General features: G+C 41.3%; 1 protein-coding gene across 1 annotated transcript in view; it reads left to right on the top strand.

The window, feature by feature from the left end:
• Window positions 1-13,147: 13,147 nt before the first annotated feature.
• Window positions 13,148-20,209, top strand: part of SOX10 (SRY-box transcription factor 10) — a 29,327-nt gene continuing 22,265 nt past the window's right edge. Inside the window, exons 1-2 of the mRNA XM_020787743.3 lie at window positions 13,148-13,341; window positions 14,275-14,725. Coding sequence (XP_020643402.1) covers window positions 14,316-14,725 — 410 coding nt within the window. The 5' untranslated portion in view covers window positions 13,148-13,341; window positions 14,275-14,315. The remainder of the gene's footprint in view (window positions 13,342-14,274; window positions 14,726-20,209) is intronic.

Below are 20,209 nucleotides of genomic sequence, written 5' to 3' on the forward strand. Positions count from 1 at the left end.
CAACACCTCTCCTCTGTCCCCAGGAAAAGAGGCAGCCCAAAGTTTTACCACTATCTTGTTTAGATTCTGATCAGGGCACATGTGCTCAGATATTGATGATGCATTTATACCTGTGCATACAAGTTGTCCTAAACGATGAGATAGAGTAACCAGGGCAAACAGTATGTGCAGATAGCCAGTGTTTTTTATACCTCATAAAGTCTGCAAATTAGCTATCTTCATTGTATGGTGGGTCACCTGGAGGAAATCACACACTTAATTTGGAAATATGATTGTTCTGTCTAGAACATCTGCTCCAATCAGATTTCTAGAACATTAATGGATTTAATTTTTTTAATTAATGGCTACCACCACATACAGTTTGGCCCTAAGAAATAAGAGGCACACGTACTTGAAACATTTTCCTCATAGAAACAGTGTATATCTTGGGACATAATTATTTTCCTTCATCTTCTTTCCACATGTGTGTTTCCCTTCTCAGTCTCTCTTCTTGCAAACTGCAAACTCTTCTTGCAAAATTTCTGACAGGGAAGGCCTGACTGCAGAAGATAACTTCACAGGAATCATCAACAGCACTAAGCTACATATGTTCTCTGGAACAAAATGAGACTAAAAATAATGTGTTCCTTCAAAATAGATAAAGCATGGAAAGTCAGAGAAAATATCAGAAGAGTAAGTAGGAAAAGAGGAACATTGTATGAATGCAGGAACAATACTGATAACACCAATCACAAAGCAGGTACAATACTGAAAACAGTTTATCTTTAAAAGTCTTGAGACAGAAATGATTGTATTTACAGTAAATCAAACATTGAATTACAGGCTGAAATATTGCTGGTGCAGCTTCACCTTCACAAGGCTGATGGTATCATCACCAGGGGCAATTTTTGGAAAGTAGACACTTCTAAGCCATCGCTCCCATGTAATCCCTTTCATAATGTGGATGTCAAAGGAGCAATGGGATGGGGTGTGTGTTCTTTATCAACAAAAATCACTGCTGACCATAATTTAGTTAATTAAAGTCTTCCTTCTCCCGTCCCATAGTTCCCACATAAGGATTACATGGGAGCTGTGGAAGCCATGACACAGAAGTAGGAAGTCATTCATTTCCAACAATCATTACCCCCAGTGGAAAGCTGATATCAGGCATAGCTGCACCAACAGGATTTCAGCCACAGATTCTATACTTCATGCAGGCTGGTCTTCTTTTTAAGTGTTACAGGAAGATCACCCAAATCCTAAACAAATTCCCCTTCCTCTCTGAGAGTCCAGGGTGCAGTGAAATATGGCTACCTCATGTTACATCAGAGACTGCTAAGATAAAAACAGAAGGGGAATATCACATGAATTTAACTTTTCTTATTACAGCACTATAGTAGAAAGGAGAAGCCGCGTCTTATGGAATTCCTTTTTCTGTACAACTGTTGAATGATGCAATTCTCTCAGAGTCTAGATCCAGCAAATTATCCACTTCCAGAGATAGGTGAGAAATTAATTGGATTCACAAATGTTTGCAAGGTTATCTAATTTGCAGCCTCTGAAACCAAATGCAGACTCATCTGCAGTATGAGGTCATTAGTCAGGACATGCATGAGCTTTCAGTGTGGTTTGTTAAACAAGAGTACTTTGAAAAAATATGTATATATTTTTAATGTGCCTGAAAAAAATGTCTATGCTTGAAAAATATATAGGAACACTCTTTGGTCAAGGAGAGTTTGTGTGTGCATTTTGCATGCAAAAAGACTAAATTTTGAAAGGTAACAATTTCCATGTAAGGCAAAAAAAAAAACAAAAACAAAAAAAAAAACTTTATAGCCCGATATAGATTTGAGCCAGAATTAACTTTGAGATGGAAGGTTTAGAGAACTCTGGCCAGATCCATTTATATAGACTCACTCATACCTCTGCTGATCTGCCAGCAAGTATCCCATTCTCTAATGTTGTGTGTTTGGGGTGGGGTGAGTTGAAATCTATCATCCTATTCTCTTTTGCATCAGGAGGTCTGTAAGATCTTGCACCTGGGCATGAGAGAGGGGAAATTGCATGCCTCTCCTCTTTTCTGTGGCTTGCTCCTTTGCTCTTCCCTCCCACCCCCAAGTTGAATATTAGCCCGACAAGGGAACAATCAGGTCAGTGTTTCCAAGCTATGATGATCTCCCAGTGGGACCAAGAGATGACCCTCTTTCCCTCCCTAAGGCCTTCCACAGTCTAAAGATCCTTCCATCTCTCTCACTAGCTAAAGGGGAGCCTCTCTGAGGCTAGGTTTATGGGATAAAATTACATTAACTGAAGAATGCTATGGAGATTAATTATTCCCATGGGTTGAGGTTACCAAACTCTATTTGTTTCTTGTTAATTGATGGGATGTAAGGCATTCACTGCAAAATCCTGGTTGTTAAAAATGCCAAATTATTTCCTCTCTTCTGCCTCCCACAAGACATCTCTTTGGAGATGATCACATTCACTGCAAGGAAAAATAGAAGACATCGATCTCCTACACCAGCTCAGTGTAACAATTAGAGTATTAGGCCAAGACTCAGGAGATCTGGGTTCAAATCCCTGGTCAGCCATTAATCACATGGTGTGACATAGGGCGAATGCTCCCTCTCCATAAAATATAGCTGGTAGTTGAAAGGATTTCACAGATACAGGCACAGGCAGGGCTTGAAAAAGTTCCTTTTGGGGACTACAACTCCAAAAATGCTCCAGCCAGTATGATTCTGGGCCCACAGGTGATAACTGTGATGGAATCAGAGATTTTCCCCAATGCTAATGCGAATACTGAGACCTGGCAATAGAAACATCTCACTTGTGGATGAAACACACTTCAGTGGTCCCCATAGTCATTGGAGCTTTGGGAACAATGGCAATAAATTTCACACAGTACTATAAGCAATTGCAGATCTCGGAAATGACACCATCGGAGCTAAAAAAAAAAGGCAATATATGTAACAGCATACATTCTGCACCGATATTTAACAGCTACTTAGGTTTTCAGTTAAAAATTGTATCTATTATTTAATTGCCGTCAATGTTTTTATAATTTTGATTGACTGTGCCTGGTGTTTTTGAATAAATACTACTACTACTACTACTACTACTACTACTACTACTACTAAAGCAAAGCCAGAACTTGGAGAAGTTACTGTTTTGAACTACAGTTCCCAGAATCCATGCTGCTAGGTGAGGTCTGAGATTCATAACTTTAACAAAGTTCCAAACTCTGAATAAAGCTCAGTTTTCTAAAAATTAAAAAAAAATGGGAGGGTAACCACATGGAATGTGAATGGGAGGGAAATAGTAGGTTTCTCCATGAAAGAAAACATTTTGGGGTGAACAGATACCAGTAATGTTGAACAAGAACAATCCATGGTATGTTTACAAGGGCTACATCAAGTATTATGTTAGTATGAGTAGTACACTATGCAATAGCGTAGTATGCTTGGACTGACAAGAAGAAGAAGAAGAAGAAGAAGAAGAAGAAGAAGAAGAAGAAGAAGAAGAAGAACAACAACAACAACAACAACAACAACAACAACAACAACAACAACAACAACAAAAATTGGATTGGTGTACCATATTTTGGAATAAGCAGGAAACATCAACCATCTGTTATACATGGATGACCTAAAACTATATGCAAAAAGTGCCACAGAGATAGAATCACCGCTAAACAAAGTGTGAATATTTAGTGAAGATATTCAAATTGACAAATGTGCAGTTCTGTCTATACACCATGGCAAGATCCAAGACTTAGATGGAATAGAGTTAACAAATGGCAATATTATACAATCACTATCAAGTGATGAACATTATAAATACCTTGGAATACTAGAAGCAGACAACATCATGCACACAAAACGTAAAGAACTGACAGAAAGAGAATATATCGAAAGACTGTGGAAAATCTTAAAATAAAAATTAAATGGGAGAAATACAATCAAAGCCATAAACTCATGGGCAGCTCCAGTAATTAGACACCCAGCAGGAATAATAGATTAGACCGTAAATGAATTAGAAGAATTGGATCAAAAAACACAGAAACTAATCAACATGCATCATGCACTACATCCAAAAAGTGATGTGGACAGATTATATTTACCAGGAAAAATTGGGGGCTATGGATTACTGCTAAGAGTAGACCTTTGGTCTAGATGGGCAGGATAGAAATCAAATGAATGAATGAATGAATGAATGAATGAATGAATGAATGAATGAATGAATAAATAAATAAATAAATAAATAAATAAATAAATAAATAAATAAATAAATAAATAAATAATACAACAGGTAGTATAGGAGAAAAAAGGAAGCCTAAATGATTATATCAGTACAAGTAGAGAAAAATTACTTAGGGGCAGTGAAAATTGAGAATATTTTGTAAACAACTGAAACAAAGTCTCATTATGAAAATCAACAATTTGAAAATAAATTAAATAGTTGGAAAAATAAACCACTATATGGATAACATCTGAGAAACACTGATGGAAAGCATTATACTAATTCAACATGGGCATGGCTAAAACTGGGGGCCATTATGATGGCAGAAAGTGAGGAGGAACTAAAGAACCTTGTAATGAGGGTGAAAGAGGAGAGTGTAAAAAACGGTCTGAAACTCAACATCAAAAAAAATTAAGATCATGGCCACTGGTCCCATCACCTCCTGGGAAATAGAAGGGGAAGATATGGAGGCAGTGACAAATTTTACTTTCTTGGGCTCCATGATCACTGCAGATGGTAACAGCAGCCACAAAATTAAAAGACGCCTGCTTCTTGGGAGGAAAGTGATGAGAAACCTCGACAGCATCTTAAAAATCAGAGACATCACCTTGCTGATGAAGGTCCGCATAGTCAAAGCTATGATTTTTCCAGTAGCGATGTATGGAAGTGAGAAATGGACCATAAAGAAAGCTGACCGCCGAAGATTTGATGCCTTTGAATTGTGTTGCTGGAGGAGGCTCTTGAGAGTCCCCTGGACTGCAAGGAGAACAAACCTATCCATTCTAAAGGAAATAAACCCTGAGTGCTCACTGGAGGGACATATCCTGAAGCTGAGGCTCCAGTACTTTGGCCATCTCATGAGAAGAGAAGACTCCTTGGAAAAGACCTTGATGTTGGGAAAGTGTGAAGGCAAGAGAAGGGGACGACAGAGGATGAGATGGTTGGACAATATCATTGAAGCGACCAACATGAATTTTACACAACTCTGGGAGGCAGTGGAAGATAGGAGGGCCTGGCGTGCTCTGGTCCATGGGGTCATGAAGAGTCGGACACCACTAAACGACTAAACGACGACAGGGACCATTAAGGAAAAAAACCAAAGGCTTGATCTTTGCTGTACAAGAACAAGCACTCCAAACCATTGTGACGAAAGCTAAGATCCAAGGAATTAGTGCTAACACCAAATGTCGACTCTGCCACAGTTCATCTGTAAATGTCCAAAGACTGCACAAACAGATTACAAAATTAGACATGATAGAGTGGGAAAAAATAGTGTATTAATCATTGTGCAAAAATATAACCTGCCAGCCTTTAAAAAACCATGGGAACATCAAGTAGAAAAGGTGTCAGAAAATGATAACGTGAAGATCTTGTGGGATTTCTAGATCCAATTTGATACAGTAGAAACCTGGAACATAACACACCAGACATAGTAGTAATAGAATGAAGATCAATGGCATTGCAATTCCAGTGGATGCCAGAGTTGAAAATAAAGAACTGGAAAAGGCTAACAAAGTAAAGAGACCTGGCAATTGAAACATCTTGCTTGTGGATGAAACACACTTCATGGTCGTGTTGCCCAGGATTATGGGACATATAGTCCAACATATCTGGATGACACTGGATTAGTGGGAGACTAACCTATAATGTACCGCATCCCACAAAAACAGCCCAGCTAATGGAATAATTTTATGTAAAATGGCTCACATGTTAGTGCTATTTACTCAGATAGGTAAATAAGGGAGAAAACATTAAATTAAATTAAATGCTGGCAGGAGGGAAGGCCTGGACGAAAAGCCATGTTTTAAGTTGAGTTTTAAATGTACCCAGCGTAGGGGCCGCACGGATCTCAGGAGGGAGATTGTTCCAAAGGCGAGGAGCCACCGCCGAGAAGGCCTGGTTTCATGTCTTTTCCCTCCGGGCCTCCCTCGGTGTCAGGCTCCTCAGCCTCACCTCCTGGCTCGCGCGGGTGATCCGGGTAGATCTTGGTGGGAGAAGGCGAGGATGTGTGTGCTGTGGTGGTGGCGGAACTGGAAGTGGTGGCGGAAGGGGGAATCCCAGCACGGGGGTGTCTCAAGACCCCACCCTGGATCTGGAGCCAGCACCAACTGCTCTGGATCCACCTGCTGAAGCGCCAGCACCGTGGCTGCAGCCGCCTTCTCAGGTTTGGCTGCACGGGGGGGGGGGAAGCTGTCCCTCCGGGGCATAAGCAGAGCGTTATTTTCCCTACAGCTTGCTAAAGCCTGCCAGAAAGGAATCCCACTCCCGGGGGGGGGGGGGTGATGGCTTGTGTCAGGCTTTCCCCCTCTTTCTATGCCTGACAGGGGCATAGAGAGGTGGGGGGAAAGGGACCAAAGCGATCCCCTGGCTTCACCGGCTTTCCCTTTCCCTCCCCAATCTAAAACCAATTCAAGTGTCTAGCATTCCACCCATGTATAGCTCGGTTTCTCTTATGATGTAATCAGGGAGGGAAACTGAAATGCTTCTGTGCCTGATGGGGCCAAAGTCTACTTTGCTGCCAAATGCCTTGGTGCAATCTCTACCTCCAAGTTAAATACCTCATTGCCTGCTGCGGGCAAACTCTACTTCACTGCCAAATGTGATGCTGCTGAAGACAAACTCTACCTCAGTGCCTCATGCCTCTGTGTGCCTGCCAGAGACAAATCAAGCTACCTCAGTGCCAAAGATCTCTCATTCTGCTGGGGCCAAATCCCTCAATGCCATCTGCTTCTGTGCCGCGTGGTAAACTTTCCTGAGGGGACCCAATTTGTGGGTGAATAACTCGGATGTCCAATACCCAATCTTCACCAAACTTGGCAGGCATGTTGGGGAAACACATAGGAAGCTTCTGTTTGATTTAGGATTCTCTAAGTACCTGGGGGGAGCGTTCCTGGGGGTGTCCTCCTTGTGACTATATAACTCAGAGGTCTGTTACCCAACATTCACCAAACTTGCTGGGCTTGTAGGAAACCATCTCAGGAAGCTTCCGTGCATATATGGTATATCTAGGTGCTTGGGGGGGGCAGTTTTATAGCATTTTAAAGTGAAAATGAGTTGACAAATTGATTTGTCGATTCATCTGAGAATATTCATAAATTCGTATTCGTTGATTTGTTAACCTTGATGAATCATGAATCACAAAAAATTGCCATTTTTAATGCTTCCCCATCTCTAGTGGAGATCATTCTTGCCTGTAGCAGTGGCTGACACACAGAGAAGACACAGATTCTTAATCACTTTTCACCCACACTCTCTAGAACAAAAAGAGCAGTATTATTCCCTACTAGAGGAAACAAAAGAGAAAAGTAGGTGAAGGGACTGTGAGCAGGAGATAAGAGTACTGACAGCTTCTTTTTTCTGCCTTAGTTTTTTTAAAGATAGGGACATGATTTCTGGATTAGTAGGAGAATATGAGCCCTCAAACAGCGGCACTGATTACCTGTTAATTAGCACCCATTGTTAGTGATCAAACCATGACAAAAGAGGGCTTTGACAAGAAAATTAACGCAGGTCATCATAACAATGCAACACCAGAAGATATCAAACATCTCAGATTTATTAATAAATTGATTTCTGCTACTATATTTGTTTGGAGTTTGAAATGGAGGTATTCAAATATAACAGTGAAAATGTTAACTCATGCATTTCAACTGAAGTGCTGGAAAAAAAATATAGGCTTATTGACCCACATAGCACTCAGCTCAGATATTGTCCCACATTATAGCCCCATTGAAAGTTTGCAGGTAGACTGGACATTGGGTGGATTCCATGTTTGCTAGTACAGATTCTAGGATTAAACCTTTGAAAAGCTACTTTTTAGGATTACAGCTCCCAGAAACCCCTAGCTAGTGACCATGCTGGCTGGGGGAAAATTAGAAATTATAGTCAGAAAAGTCATTTTTTCCAAGCTATGGTTTCTGTGATGTATGCTTGTGTACTAGGTTTTACAGCGTGGTCGACTGTCATGAATTTTGTCGTGTTAGATCTGCTAGATTTCAACAAACATTTCATTTTATATTAATTGCCCAATCAATCTTGGAGCTTAATGGATTTCCAATAGGTAGCTGAAAGTCAGACAACGAAGTAACAGCTGCAGCAAAAAACAACAACAAAGGAATTTTTTAAAAAACTGTTCAAAATGAGGATATGGGACAATATTAAGACATGTGGATTAAATCCTTGTTCTCTAAACATATGATGTACAGAAGCTCCCCTTATAACATCCAATAACATGAACAAATCTGTGCTGTCCTGAATATTTTTATTCATGTTAACATTTATTTCAAATGAAGCTTTCCCTTTGGCTATTGCAAGACTAGGGTACACCGGACTGCAACCTGTTGGACAGCAACTATGGTCAGACATCATTGAACTGCAATTCCCATCAGTACTACACAGCATAGCTAAGGGTATGGGCTGTTAGTAGTTCAATTACATCTTTGCGCATGCAGATATAACGAGCAGTGGCCTTCTAGCTGGTTTTGCACTACAGTGCCCATCAGCCTAATCTGCACAGCCAGTGGTGGCCAGTGGTGAGGGCTGATGGTAGTTGTATTCCAGCAATGTTATGCATCCCATCACTGAGAAAACATGTGTCTCCATTCAGTTGGTAGTCCCGTTTAAAGCAAACCCAGTAAACCAGATGGGACTTACATAAATGTTGACTTATTATTCACTCATTGATTCAACAGACCTGTTCTAGGTGAGACACAGAGTACTGTAGATCTAGGATTTAGGTCCCAGATAGGCATGCATTACTGAGACCTGGGTGGGGGAAGAAGGAGGAGTTCCTCTATCTCAGTTGTGTCCCCCTGGGTACATGGTCCAACACCAGGGTCACCCGGAGGGTCGGGGAGGAGGCGTGGCAATAGTCTACAAGGATTCCTTCCACTTTTCCAGACTCCCTGTCCCCTTGGGAAATGGTCTTGAGGGCCTGTATTGTGTGTTGGGCTCAAGAGACAGACTGGGGATTCTGTTGGTGTACCGCCAATACTGCTGCTTACCAACAGTCTCCCTACGTGAGCTGATGGAGGTGATCTTGGACCTGGTGGTGAGAACCCCCAGTCTTTTTGTACCGGGGGACCTCAACCTCCATGCCAAGGCCACTTTAACAGGGGCGGCTCAGGACTTCATGGCCGCCATGACAACCATGGGGCTGTCTCAACATGTCATCAGCCCAACTCATGAGAAAGGCCATACATTTGACCTAGTATTCTCAACGGGAAAGAGGGATGGTGGTCTGGATGTGGTGGGTTTATCTTTGACCCCACTGTCATGGTCGGACCATTTCCTGGTAAAGTTTAGACTCCCTGCCGCTGCTACTCTCTGCAGGGAAGGGGGATCAATTAAAATGATCTACCCCTGGAGACTTATGGATCCTGAAGGATTCCTGAATGCTCTCGGAGAGTTTCCAGCTGATGTGGCTGGTGCTCCTGTCAAAGCCCAGGTCACTTTGTGGTACAAGGAGATGCCCCAGGCAGTTGACATGATTGCAGCTAGGCACCCTCTCCCTGCCTGCAGAGCCTATATGGCACCGTGGTATACAGAGGAGCTTCTTGCTATGAAGCAGTTGGGGAGATGGCTTGAGCACAGATGGAGGAAATATCACTTCAATTATGACCAAACACAGCTTAGAGCCCATTATCGGGCCTACTTTGTGGTGATACAGCTGGCGAAACGTTAGCATTTCTCAAGTCGTGTTGCTTCCTTGGAGTGTTGTCCAGCAGAGCTATTTTGAGTGGCCTAATGGTTAGGTGGACGTCCTGGACCACTCAGTGCCTCGCTGTAACAAATTTGTTACACACTTTGAAGGGAAAATTGCTCAGATTCACAAAGACTTGGACCACCTTTAATGCTGAGCCTATGGTTGTGTCCAGTGCTCCGGACTTATGTCATAATTTATTGGATGAGTTTCAGTTGTTACGACCCAAGGATGTGGACAGGATGCTTGGATTGGTTCATACCACCACTACACAACTCGACCCTTGCCCATCATGGCTAATAAAGGAATCTCCCTGGGGGATTTGTACCTGGATCCTTGAGGCCATCAACTCCTCATTAAGAGAGGGAGTGGTCCCCTCCCCGGTTAAAGGAGGCAATGGTTCGCCCACTCCTTAAAAAGTCTAATCTGGACCCAGATCTAGTGATTAACTATCGACCAGTGGCAAATCTCCGTTTTCTGGGCATGGTGTTGGAACGTGTGGTGGCTGAGCAGCTCCAGAGTCTCCTGGGTGAAATGGATTATCTAGATCCATTTCAGTCAGGTTTCAGGCTGGGTTATGGAACAGAGACTTCCTTGTTTGCCCTGTTTGATGACCTTTGCCGGGAGAGAGACAGGGGGGAATGCATCCCTGTTGATTCTCCCGGACCTCTCAGTGGCTTTTGATACCATCGACCATGGAGTCCTTCTGGACAGATTGGCTGGGATGGGAATGGGAGGCACCGTTTTATGGTGGTTCCGCTCCTACCTGGCAGATTGGGTCCAGAAGGTGGTGCTGGGGGACAGTAGCTCTGATCCATGGTGGTTGTGTCATGGGGTTCTTCAGGGTTCTATACGGTCCCCCATGCTATTCAATATCTACATGAAACCACTAGGGGAGATCATTAAGAGGTTTGGGCTGAGGAGTCAGCAATATGCTGACAACACCCAGCCCTACCTCTCATTCTCTACCAATCCAGGTGTGCAATCACCATTCTGAACCCGTGCCTGGACTCAGTAATGGACTGGATGAGGGTCAATAAACTGAGGCTCAATCTAGACAAGTCAGAAGTACTGCTGGTAGGTGCTCAGCCAGATAGGTTAAAGAGCCATTTCCCTGCCCTAGACGGGGTTGCACTCCTCTTAAAGGATAGGGTCCGCAGCCTGGGAGTGCTTCTTGACCTGGGTATGACTTTGGAAGCCCAGATGGACTCGGTGTCCAGGGGTGTCTTCTTACAGCTGCGGAGAATATATCAACTTCGCCCTTACCTGGATGAGCGGAGCCTGGCAACAGTCAGATATGCATTGATAACAACCAGACTGGACTATTGCAATGCGCTATACATGGGGCAGCCTTTGAAGACGGTCCAACAACTGCAACTGGCACAGAACAGGGCTGCACAGCTGGTAAGTGGTGCCGCCACGTAGACTCATATCACGGCAGTTATGAAAAATTTACACTGGCTGCCAGTTGCTGCTCGGGCCCAATTCAAAGGGCTTACTCTGACATATAAAGCCCTAAACGGCTTACGACCTGGTTATCTAAAAGGACCGCCTTCTTCCATACAAGCCTGCCCTTACTCTAAGATCAGGCCAGGAGGCCCTTCTGAAGGTGCCATCCCTGAAAGAGGTGAGGGGGATGGCATGTCGAAATAGGGCCTCCTTGGCTGTTGCCCCCCAACTTTGGAATGCCCTTCCTATAAAGATCCACCTGGCTCCGACACTTTTGGCTTTTTGGTGCCAGGCAAAGACCTTTCTGTTTAGCCAGCATTTTAATTAAATAGTATCCTTTAGCTGGCTGTATGAGCAGCAGGATTTATTAATGATAAATTGACTGTTTTCAGATTGGGTATTATTATAATAACAGGTATTATTTTAATGGTTTTAATGTGGTTCTAAAGTTTTAATATTGCTGTACACCACTCAGAGACCATTGGTAATAGTGCGGCTAAAAACCTTGTAAATAAAATTAATTAATTAATTAATACCTCCCCATCACCACTATTAGCAATTCTTGAAAGATGAATGTGCAAGATGTCTGTGTAACTGCCACTCATTGCCCAGTGTCTATGCCATCACATAAGATAAGGGAAAAGCTGTCCACCCCAAGGCAGTTCTGGATAGTGTCAAAGATTTTAAATTTTTTTAAGGTGGAGGGCTAATTTTCTGGTGAGATGAATACTGAGCTCTTAATTATAGCTCCCCCCCCCCCACTTTATCTTCTGATACTGGATCCCACAATTGACAGGAAGATACCTGGCTTTGTTTCAGTAGAAAATGTGGAAACTGACAATGGGAAGAATCAAACTCTTAAGATTCCAGGAATATTCTATATCATTTCTAAAATATTCCACACCAACTGTCCTCACTGTGATACCCTCCACGTGCTTTGGATGGAGTACAACTCCCATTGATAGGAATTGTAATCTATCATATATGCAGAACACCAGCTTTGTAAATGCTGGTGTGTGTGATTTATTCCAAAAATAAAACCTTGAGTACAGCTACTCAGTCCCAGTGGGTATATGTAGTGAGATGCGGAGACAAGACACATAAGCTACCAATTTATATATATTATGTGACAGTCTTCCGCAGCCAGGTGCATTTTCTTCAGTTGTTTTGGATTACAACTCCATCATCCCAAAGGATGGGGCTGATGGGAATAGTACTCCAACACATCTAGAGAGTAACAGGCTGGAGAAGGCTCCTCTGTGGATTTTATCTGCCCTGATGGCACTTTAACATCACTGCTTTGTGCAGAGCTGACCCATAATGTTCTTTATTACGTGTTAACACTGGGATATGCTGCCTAACTGCAGCTTCATAATACTAGGCAAGTGAAAACATGTGTGTGCCGTTGTCACATTACATGTGCGATGTCTCTGACACACATAGGTTGTTCACCTCATACAGAAGTCCTACCATGTACGATGCACGCCTTAAGCACCGTCCTCCCTCATGCCAAAGGAGGCACGGGGGCCTAAATTTTTTATTTATTTTTAAAGCTAACCTGAGGTGCAGTACCCTATGTAGAACAAACTAAATAAAAGTTAACTGTAGCCACCATGTCTATCCTAACCAGAATGTGTGTGAGATGGGGGGGGGGCTAAAATGCATTTGGGGGGGTGGGTGTCTAAAAATCTCCTGCCAGCATACAATGAATGTATTTGGGCCCTAAAGAGCTCTTAGCTCCACCCTCCGCCTTTCCCTCCCCCAGTGTTAAGCAGCAAGCCAGTCAGAGAGACATTCATGCCGGGTATTAGGAAAAACCAAGCCTCCCCCTAGGAATGGCACTTGTCTGAGAGTTCCCTCAGCACACAGCTCCTGAAAGCCACCAGGCTTGTGAAAGGAGAACAGAGAGGCTATTGGGATACAAATTACAGTTCTCTCAGGATTTACCCGGCAGAGCAGCCAGGCCAACAGTAAGTTTTCTTACCTGCGCTTGGTAAATCTCTCCTTCCCTCCCTCTTCTCCCTCTTCTTCTCTGTTCTTTTTAAATAGCTGACAGCTTTCTCCTTCCATGTTAATTAATCAGATAAAAGTGGTTGCTCTTGTCTTCAAAGGAGCAGCAAACAAAAATTAGAAATGGGAAAGGCAGTCAAGGTTTTGTTGGAATAGTTGTGTTTAAAGTAGGGAGCGGCTGGCGGTGATGGGTGTCCACTTAATTTGAAGTGTTGCTTCCCTGGAATTGGATAATACCTGGCAGAAATGTTATACAAGGTGACAGAGGTGAAAAGCAACCAGGTGCCAAAGCTTCAGATTTTTTAGAAGTACTATTTTAAAAGAATTTTGGAGCAGAAATGAAACAGGAAGAGAGCATGGAGCCAAAATATTTCTATCCATGGCGCCTTTTACCTGGTCTGCTTCAAAAGACATAGTGTATTAGAAATACATGGCGAATTCTTACACAGTCATAGGGCTTTTTTGTTAGCTTGCTTGTTTTCATCTTTTAACGGTAAACCCACCCATTTCATCTCCTGATATTCTTCACTCTAATCTCAATCTTAGATTGACAACTCCATCCGCCTTTGGAGTTTAGAGGAAGAAATTAGAAAGTGTTTTTTGCTTTCTGGTCCTCTCCAAGACCTCCCAAATCTTTGTTTGTTGGCTTTCACCTGGAAGCAGGCTCTCACTTTATAAACATTTATGGCATGGATTGAAAGCTTCCAGTCAATTAGAAATTTTCTTACACATCTTTGATCGTGGATGTCTCAGGTCCTGTAAAATGATCTGTAATGTAGCAGGTTTCCTGTTTTTTTTTAATTAAGCATTTCCTGATTCTTTGCCAGATTATTGGGAGACTTTCTTTGCCTTTAGCTTTAGCATTCATATTCACCTTTTTTTTGTGGTTCCAGTTTGAAGTTTTGATTTTTGGGGCGTACAAGAAAGAGGAACCATGACAGATGATCAAGACCTTTCTGAGGTGGAGATGAGTCCTGTAGGTTCTGAAGACCACCATTGCCTTTCGCCAGGACCTTCCATGGCGTCAGATGCCAACTCTCACCTTTCTAACTCCAGTAGTGGCGAGATGGGGAAGGTGAAGAAGGAACAACAGGACGCAGAAGCAGATGACGATAAGTTCCCTGTGTGCATCCGGGAGGCAGTCAGCCAGGTATTGAGCGGCTACGACTGGACTCTGGTGCCCATGCCTGTGCGGGTCAATGGAAGCAGCAAGAGCAAACCCCATGTCAAGCGGCCTATGAATGCCTTCATGGTGTGGGCACAAGCAGCCCGGAGGAAACTGGCAGACCAGTACCCTCACCTCCATAATGCAGAACTTAGTAAGACACTTGGGAAACTCTGGAGGTAAGAATGGCTGAGGGAATGCCTTGGGGTGGGGAAATGTGTAAGAAACGTGAGAAAAGTGGCACAAACTGGGGAGTGATAGCCACTCAGAAAGCATAGCTTATTTCAGGATCTGTGTTTATGCTTCATGATGCAAACAGGCAAGCGGGTGGGATGATGAAGGAAATGAGGAACATGTGAATGGCTAGTAAACTGAAGTGGATAAAGAGCTTCCTATCTTGACAATGTATTGTCAATATAAATTTTGTATTACGTTTTGATTCTGCATACTCTTGTTCTATAGCAAAGCCCATGTATATTTGTCCACTATGAGTTTTTTTTTTTTTGCCTCCGGCTCCAAACTGCCTACCATCCTTCTGTCTACAGCTCTTCATTTCCTTCTGAAGCATTGTTAGTCAGTCCTTTCTGCTAGCAAGTGTTTTCTGGGTTGGTTGGTTGGTTGGTTGGTTGGTTTATTCTCATGAGTCCAACATTTTTTGAAGTCTACAATGAACATTTGTGGTGGGGAAAACCAGCGATTCTTAAATGTAAAAAGTTTTTTCAACGGGCTAGATGCTGACCAGGAAAGTGACAAAAGTACACGTAAAACGAACGCACAAATGTATAAAAAGTTATTTTAAATTCATGTCTCAAAGTCAATCTTATTATTGGTGTAAGTTCCATTTCAAACATTTGGAATCTGGCTTGGGTTTATTTTTAACTTTCTTAAATATATTTGGATCCGAGTCTTGAAGATGGAGAGCATACGGAATGTTGAAGGAAACAGTTATCTCCTCCAGTTTTTCTATTATTTACCCACAGATATCAATAACTGGTTACTATCTAAATAGGAAGTGAATTTGGAATGCCATAGCAGCGCAATGCAAAGGGCTATGAAAAGAAAAGCTAACAGAGTTTTTAAAAAACACAACAACCAAGAACTGTGAAAGAAAGCTAACAGAAAGGATCTAAAATTAGAGAATAGGACTGGTTATCTTGCCACTGATTTGACACTTTTTGTGTGAATCTGTTGCTTTTAAAAGATCAGAAAATTTGGGGTTCTTTCTGTTTATGGAATTATATCATTCCATACCTAATAAAACAAGTCAGCAGCCATTGAACATATGCATATGTGCATTCATCACATTTTCTAAGACTACATTCCACTGCACACTTGCTTAGAAATAAGTTCCATCAAATGCTATGAGGCTTCCTCCATTAAAGCATACACAGGATTGCACTGCTGTGAGTTTTCTATACTATCACTTGATTGCACTGTTGTATTATGCTGTTATTGCTCATGTGCTACATGGGGTTTGGACATCATTTTTAAAAGCATTTCTGGTTGAGATTATTTATCTCAGATAAAAGGGCCACTGCAATGCTGTGTAGAATATAGTTAAGAGAATATCATAGGTGCTTGTTGAACAGTGCCTGTGACATCAAAGATTATGACATGCACAATTTGTCTCTCATTCCATGCCTTTAGACCTGCAAGTAGATGGGAGCCAAAACAAACCAGTCTGAAAGTGAGGCACAGAAAATCCCTTATTAGTTTCATAGCTTTATTTTGATACTTTGTGTGCATTTACTACCTTTGTAAATCAGAAATCATGGGGCTTCACACTTGAAATTAGTTGGTGTTAGCTTCCATCTGAATACTAGCTTTGCAAGTGAAGTGACTCCTATCTCTCATACTTTGTAGTACACATCAATCAGGTTTTTAAAAAAAGAGCGAGAGAAAGAGCATGAGATTGAGATGGGCAGGAGAGAAATATTGAATCTCCTTTGCTGGAAGGCTAACCTCATTCGTTCTGTCAGGATGGATGCATTAATGCCTTGAGACCCAGAACATACAAGAAGGTTGTGCTACAAAATCAAAAATGCAGTGAAGAGTGCTTTGAACTGATCATCCATGTAACCCTTAAGGCTGGATTCTGGTGGTGCAGGATGTTCCTTTAACATCAAGGCAGCACTGCTTATATATTCAAATATCACAAATGCACTTTCTTCCCATTCCCTGTCCATCTTGGAATATCAAGAGATCTTGTACCTTGTTTGTTAAAATAAAGGTATGGGTTTAGTGTGGGTTTTGAATTTTCCCCCCTACAAATCACCTCTGCTTCTATTTATAAAATCATTTGAGCGATGCTCGAGTAAAGCTTAAGTGAATTATTTTATTTGAATTATTTTGTTTGAGCTGAGTCCTCATAGTTCTGGTTTGAATGTCAGCTTCAGTGTAAAAACCTGAATATCAGAAAACAGCTTCAATAAACAGCAAAGTGGAAGATGTGTTTCTCATATGACTATTAGATTTATAGGGGCAAACAAAATATAAGCAACACACAGACTGTTGCCTATCATACATGAGCTAGCCACACCAGTTGTTTTCAAGCCTTTTTCTCATCCACACCCTAACCATCATTCCTTCAAGGGATCTAAATAAGCAGCTAGGCCTAGTTCATGTGATTCGCTTTGCTGAGCAATTTGTCTGAGGGGAGCAATGCAACACCCCATGTGATACAAGGCCAGGAGTTCCATTTTTCCCCCTTCTGGCTCCTTGTTTATGAATAACTTTAGTCAGTGAGGAGAAGAAGGGCAATTGGTCTATACAAGAGCACATGCTTTGCATGCGAAAAGTTTAGAGTTCAATCACGCAAAGATAGGAAAGGCTTTTGATTGAAAAGCTAGAGAGTCACTGCCAGCCTGTGCAAACAATACAGAACGAGCTAAATCAATCATTTGACTCACTATAAGGCAATTTTATATATAGAAATGCTTCTTTTTTATTAGCTCTCTAATTCTCTGGGAGATATGTCTGGTTGATACTGGAGCTTTATCCATCATGTTGACAAATACAAATTCAAATTGATCCTTATGTAGAGGATTTAGATCTCTATCCTTTCCTCTTCCTTTGGATGAGTGGGTCAGAAGTAGAGATACTACTTGAAGAAAGTAAGAACGGATATTAAAATGTAGGACCTTGGTTAGCCGTGTCTCTTCCACTGGCGTCTATGTCTCTCTTCAGAAAAGGAGGACAGCACATAAGGAGGGTGGTTTTATTTCTCTTTTGCCCTTTATTAAACTAATTTCCCCCCTTATATCTTCTCCTGTGTAGTATAATGCTTACAATACTGCAGGTACAAACAAATCTGAGAGGCCCTGGGGTAGATTAATCCTAATTATGCTTACATTTTTCTAAATATGCCTTGTGAAGATGTTTCGGGCAGCTTGCTTGTCTTTTGCCAGAATCTGTATATACTCCATTTTATTGTATCAATACTTTATTTTATTCTTTTTAAAATATATATATAAATAAAATTTCAAATTTTGCTCCAAAATATCTTCATATATAATTTTATTCTGATCATTTTTTACTTTGTCAGAATTTCATAATGCTTTGGAGAAACTGCCCATTGCTTTTCAGAACTCATTCGCTGTTACATCTACAACAATTACTAGTGGATGTAACACAATAGTCATAATCATAATCAGGGCTGGCCATAGCAACAGGTTTAGTGTGCCATGAAATGACTAGTGCTGTGATTTGTTATTATTGCAGATTTACTGCTCAGAACAGGAAGTGCATTAGAAGGATTTTCTGCCTCCTGTACCAAAATAACTTGGCTAGTTTTGAGTATTATTTGACTGCACAGGATGAAGTTTTGAAAAAAGTAGATACTTTCAGCTACTTCACCTCAAGCAGCAAAATATCTTGATCGGGCTTGGATCATAATCATAATATCACTTCGGTAGTTTGGGAACATAGGAAGTCGCCTTACATGAAATAAAACCAAACAAACAATTATTTTGGCAGCTAGACAGGTTTAAGCTGCCAAAACACACTTGTCCTGATATCATTGAACTCATTTGGATTTATTGTACATATGGACAGGTATGTATAGGATCGCACTGCCCCCTTTGTTTAGTCCTAGGTAGGAAATACATGTGAAATGTTCCATTAACCTTTTAAACGAATGCTTTGAGACTGCAGGCCTTGTTATTTATATGTTGAAAATAACAAGATATGTTATAATCTTGATGTTTGTCAAACTTTGTATAGTTTGATTACAGGAAGTTCCTTAACTAGTTATAGATTTAAGAAATTATTTCTTCTGTTGATATAGGCATAGATAAGTAATCACAGAAACTGTTGTGATATAAACAATAAAGCAACCAGTGACTCAGTTAATGCTGATTGCTGCAGAACATGTGTGTGTCATGGTAGGGTCCCTAACTAGGATCTATCAGCAAGATGTATATGTGAGTTATGGAAAAGGCTAGCTAGAAATGTCTTCAATTTATATAATTTGCAGTGTAGCCCTGGTGAGAAACTATAAAAAAAACCCTACCCTGTTGCATTTTTTAAAGAGGTTGGTGTTTTGAAGTTTACTATTACAAAAATGTAACAATTCAATAATGTTAACATTATAAATTTCATAAGAAGAAATTCAACAAGATACTGAGTGTCTGAATATCTGTTTTGCAATGCAAAATTATTTTTTTAAAAAAAGTGTTCCCTTCTGTAATTGCAATCATATACAGTATGATTGTAGCCATTGGCTTTTGAACCTATCTAGACTTTATCCAATTCATGACATGGTAAACCAAATGACAGTTATAGCTTTGGATCTAGATTTCCTTTCACTTAACTACTTCTACTACTACTACTATTGTTGCTGTTGCTGTTTTTATCTTCTTTTAGTCTTGCATCTTCAGAAGCTTTAATCTGCAGTCTAAATTCACTATTATGGGATAATTCACTGTCTACAACTCATTGAACTCAATGGAGTTTATTTTGAAGTGAACATGCTTCACAATGTGGTCGTGATTATCATTAATGTGTATTATTACAGAATTGCTTATTGTGTTTTCTAGAATGAAAAGAACTGGACATTACAAATCCCTCCTGTCTTCTGTTAAACAGTTATGAATATTGGCCATTTAAGGCAGAGGTCTGGATAATGTTCATTTCCTTTTCAGCTTTGTGGTCCCATAGTGGTTGCCATCATTTATTTTTGTCTCATTTGCTTAGTTCTAGTTCAAGTCTGCCCCAAGACATTTTCTACCCAGAGGTGAAGGAAACAAGGGTGCCCTCCTGCCTTCATCCCATTGCAAGTAAACAAATTGACTGCATTTGCAGTGGAACCTTATTTCAGTACTGGCAATGGAAGCACTTCATTCACTTCTTCTAACGCCCAGCAGGCTTACTTGGGGAGCATAGTCAGGCAGCCACCTCACTCTGCCTAATAGTAGGGCTGGCTGTGTTCTGGCTTCAGCAGAGTATTCCTAACATGGTCTCCTGTCTCGGAGCCTGGGACAGTTATTTTTCTGGACTATAGATCCCAGAGCTTCTCAGCCAAGTGGCCAAGCTGGCTGTGGGGTTCTGGGAGTCATAATCCAAAAATGTACTTTTCCAGGCTGTCTCAGAGGAGGACAACCCCATGGGCCAAATCAACATGGTTGCCGTCTGAAAACCCCTGATTTATTACTTTACTTGCTTTG

The sequence above is a fragment of the Pogona vitticeps genome, chromosome 5 (genome assembly GCF_051106095.1).
Source record: "Pogona vitticeps strain Pit_001003342236 chromosome 5, PviZW2.1, whole genome shotgun sequence".
Taxonomy (NCBI): Eukaryota; Metazoa; Chordata; class Lepidosauria; order Squamata; family Agamidae; genus Pogona; species Pogona vitticeps.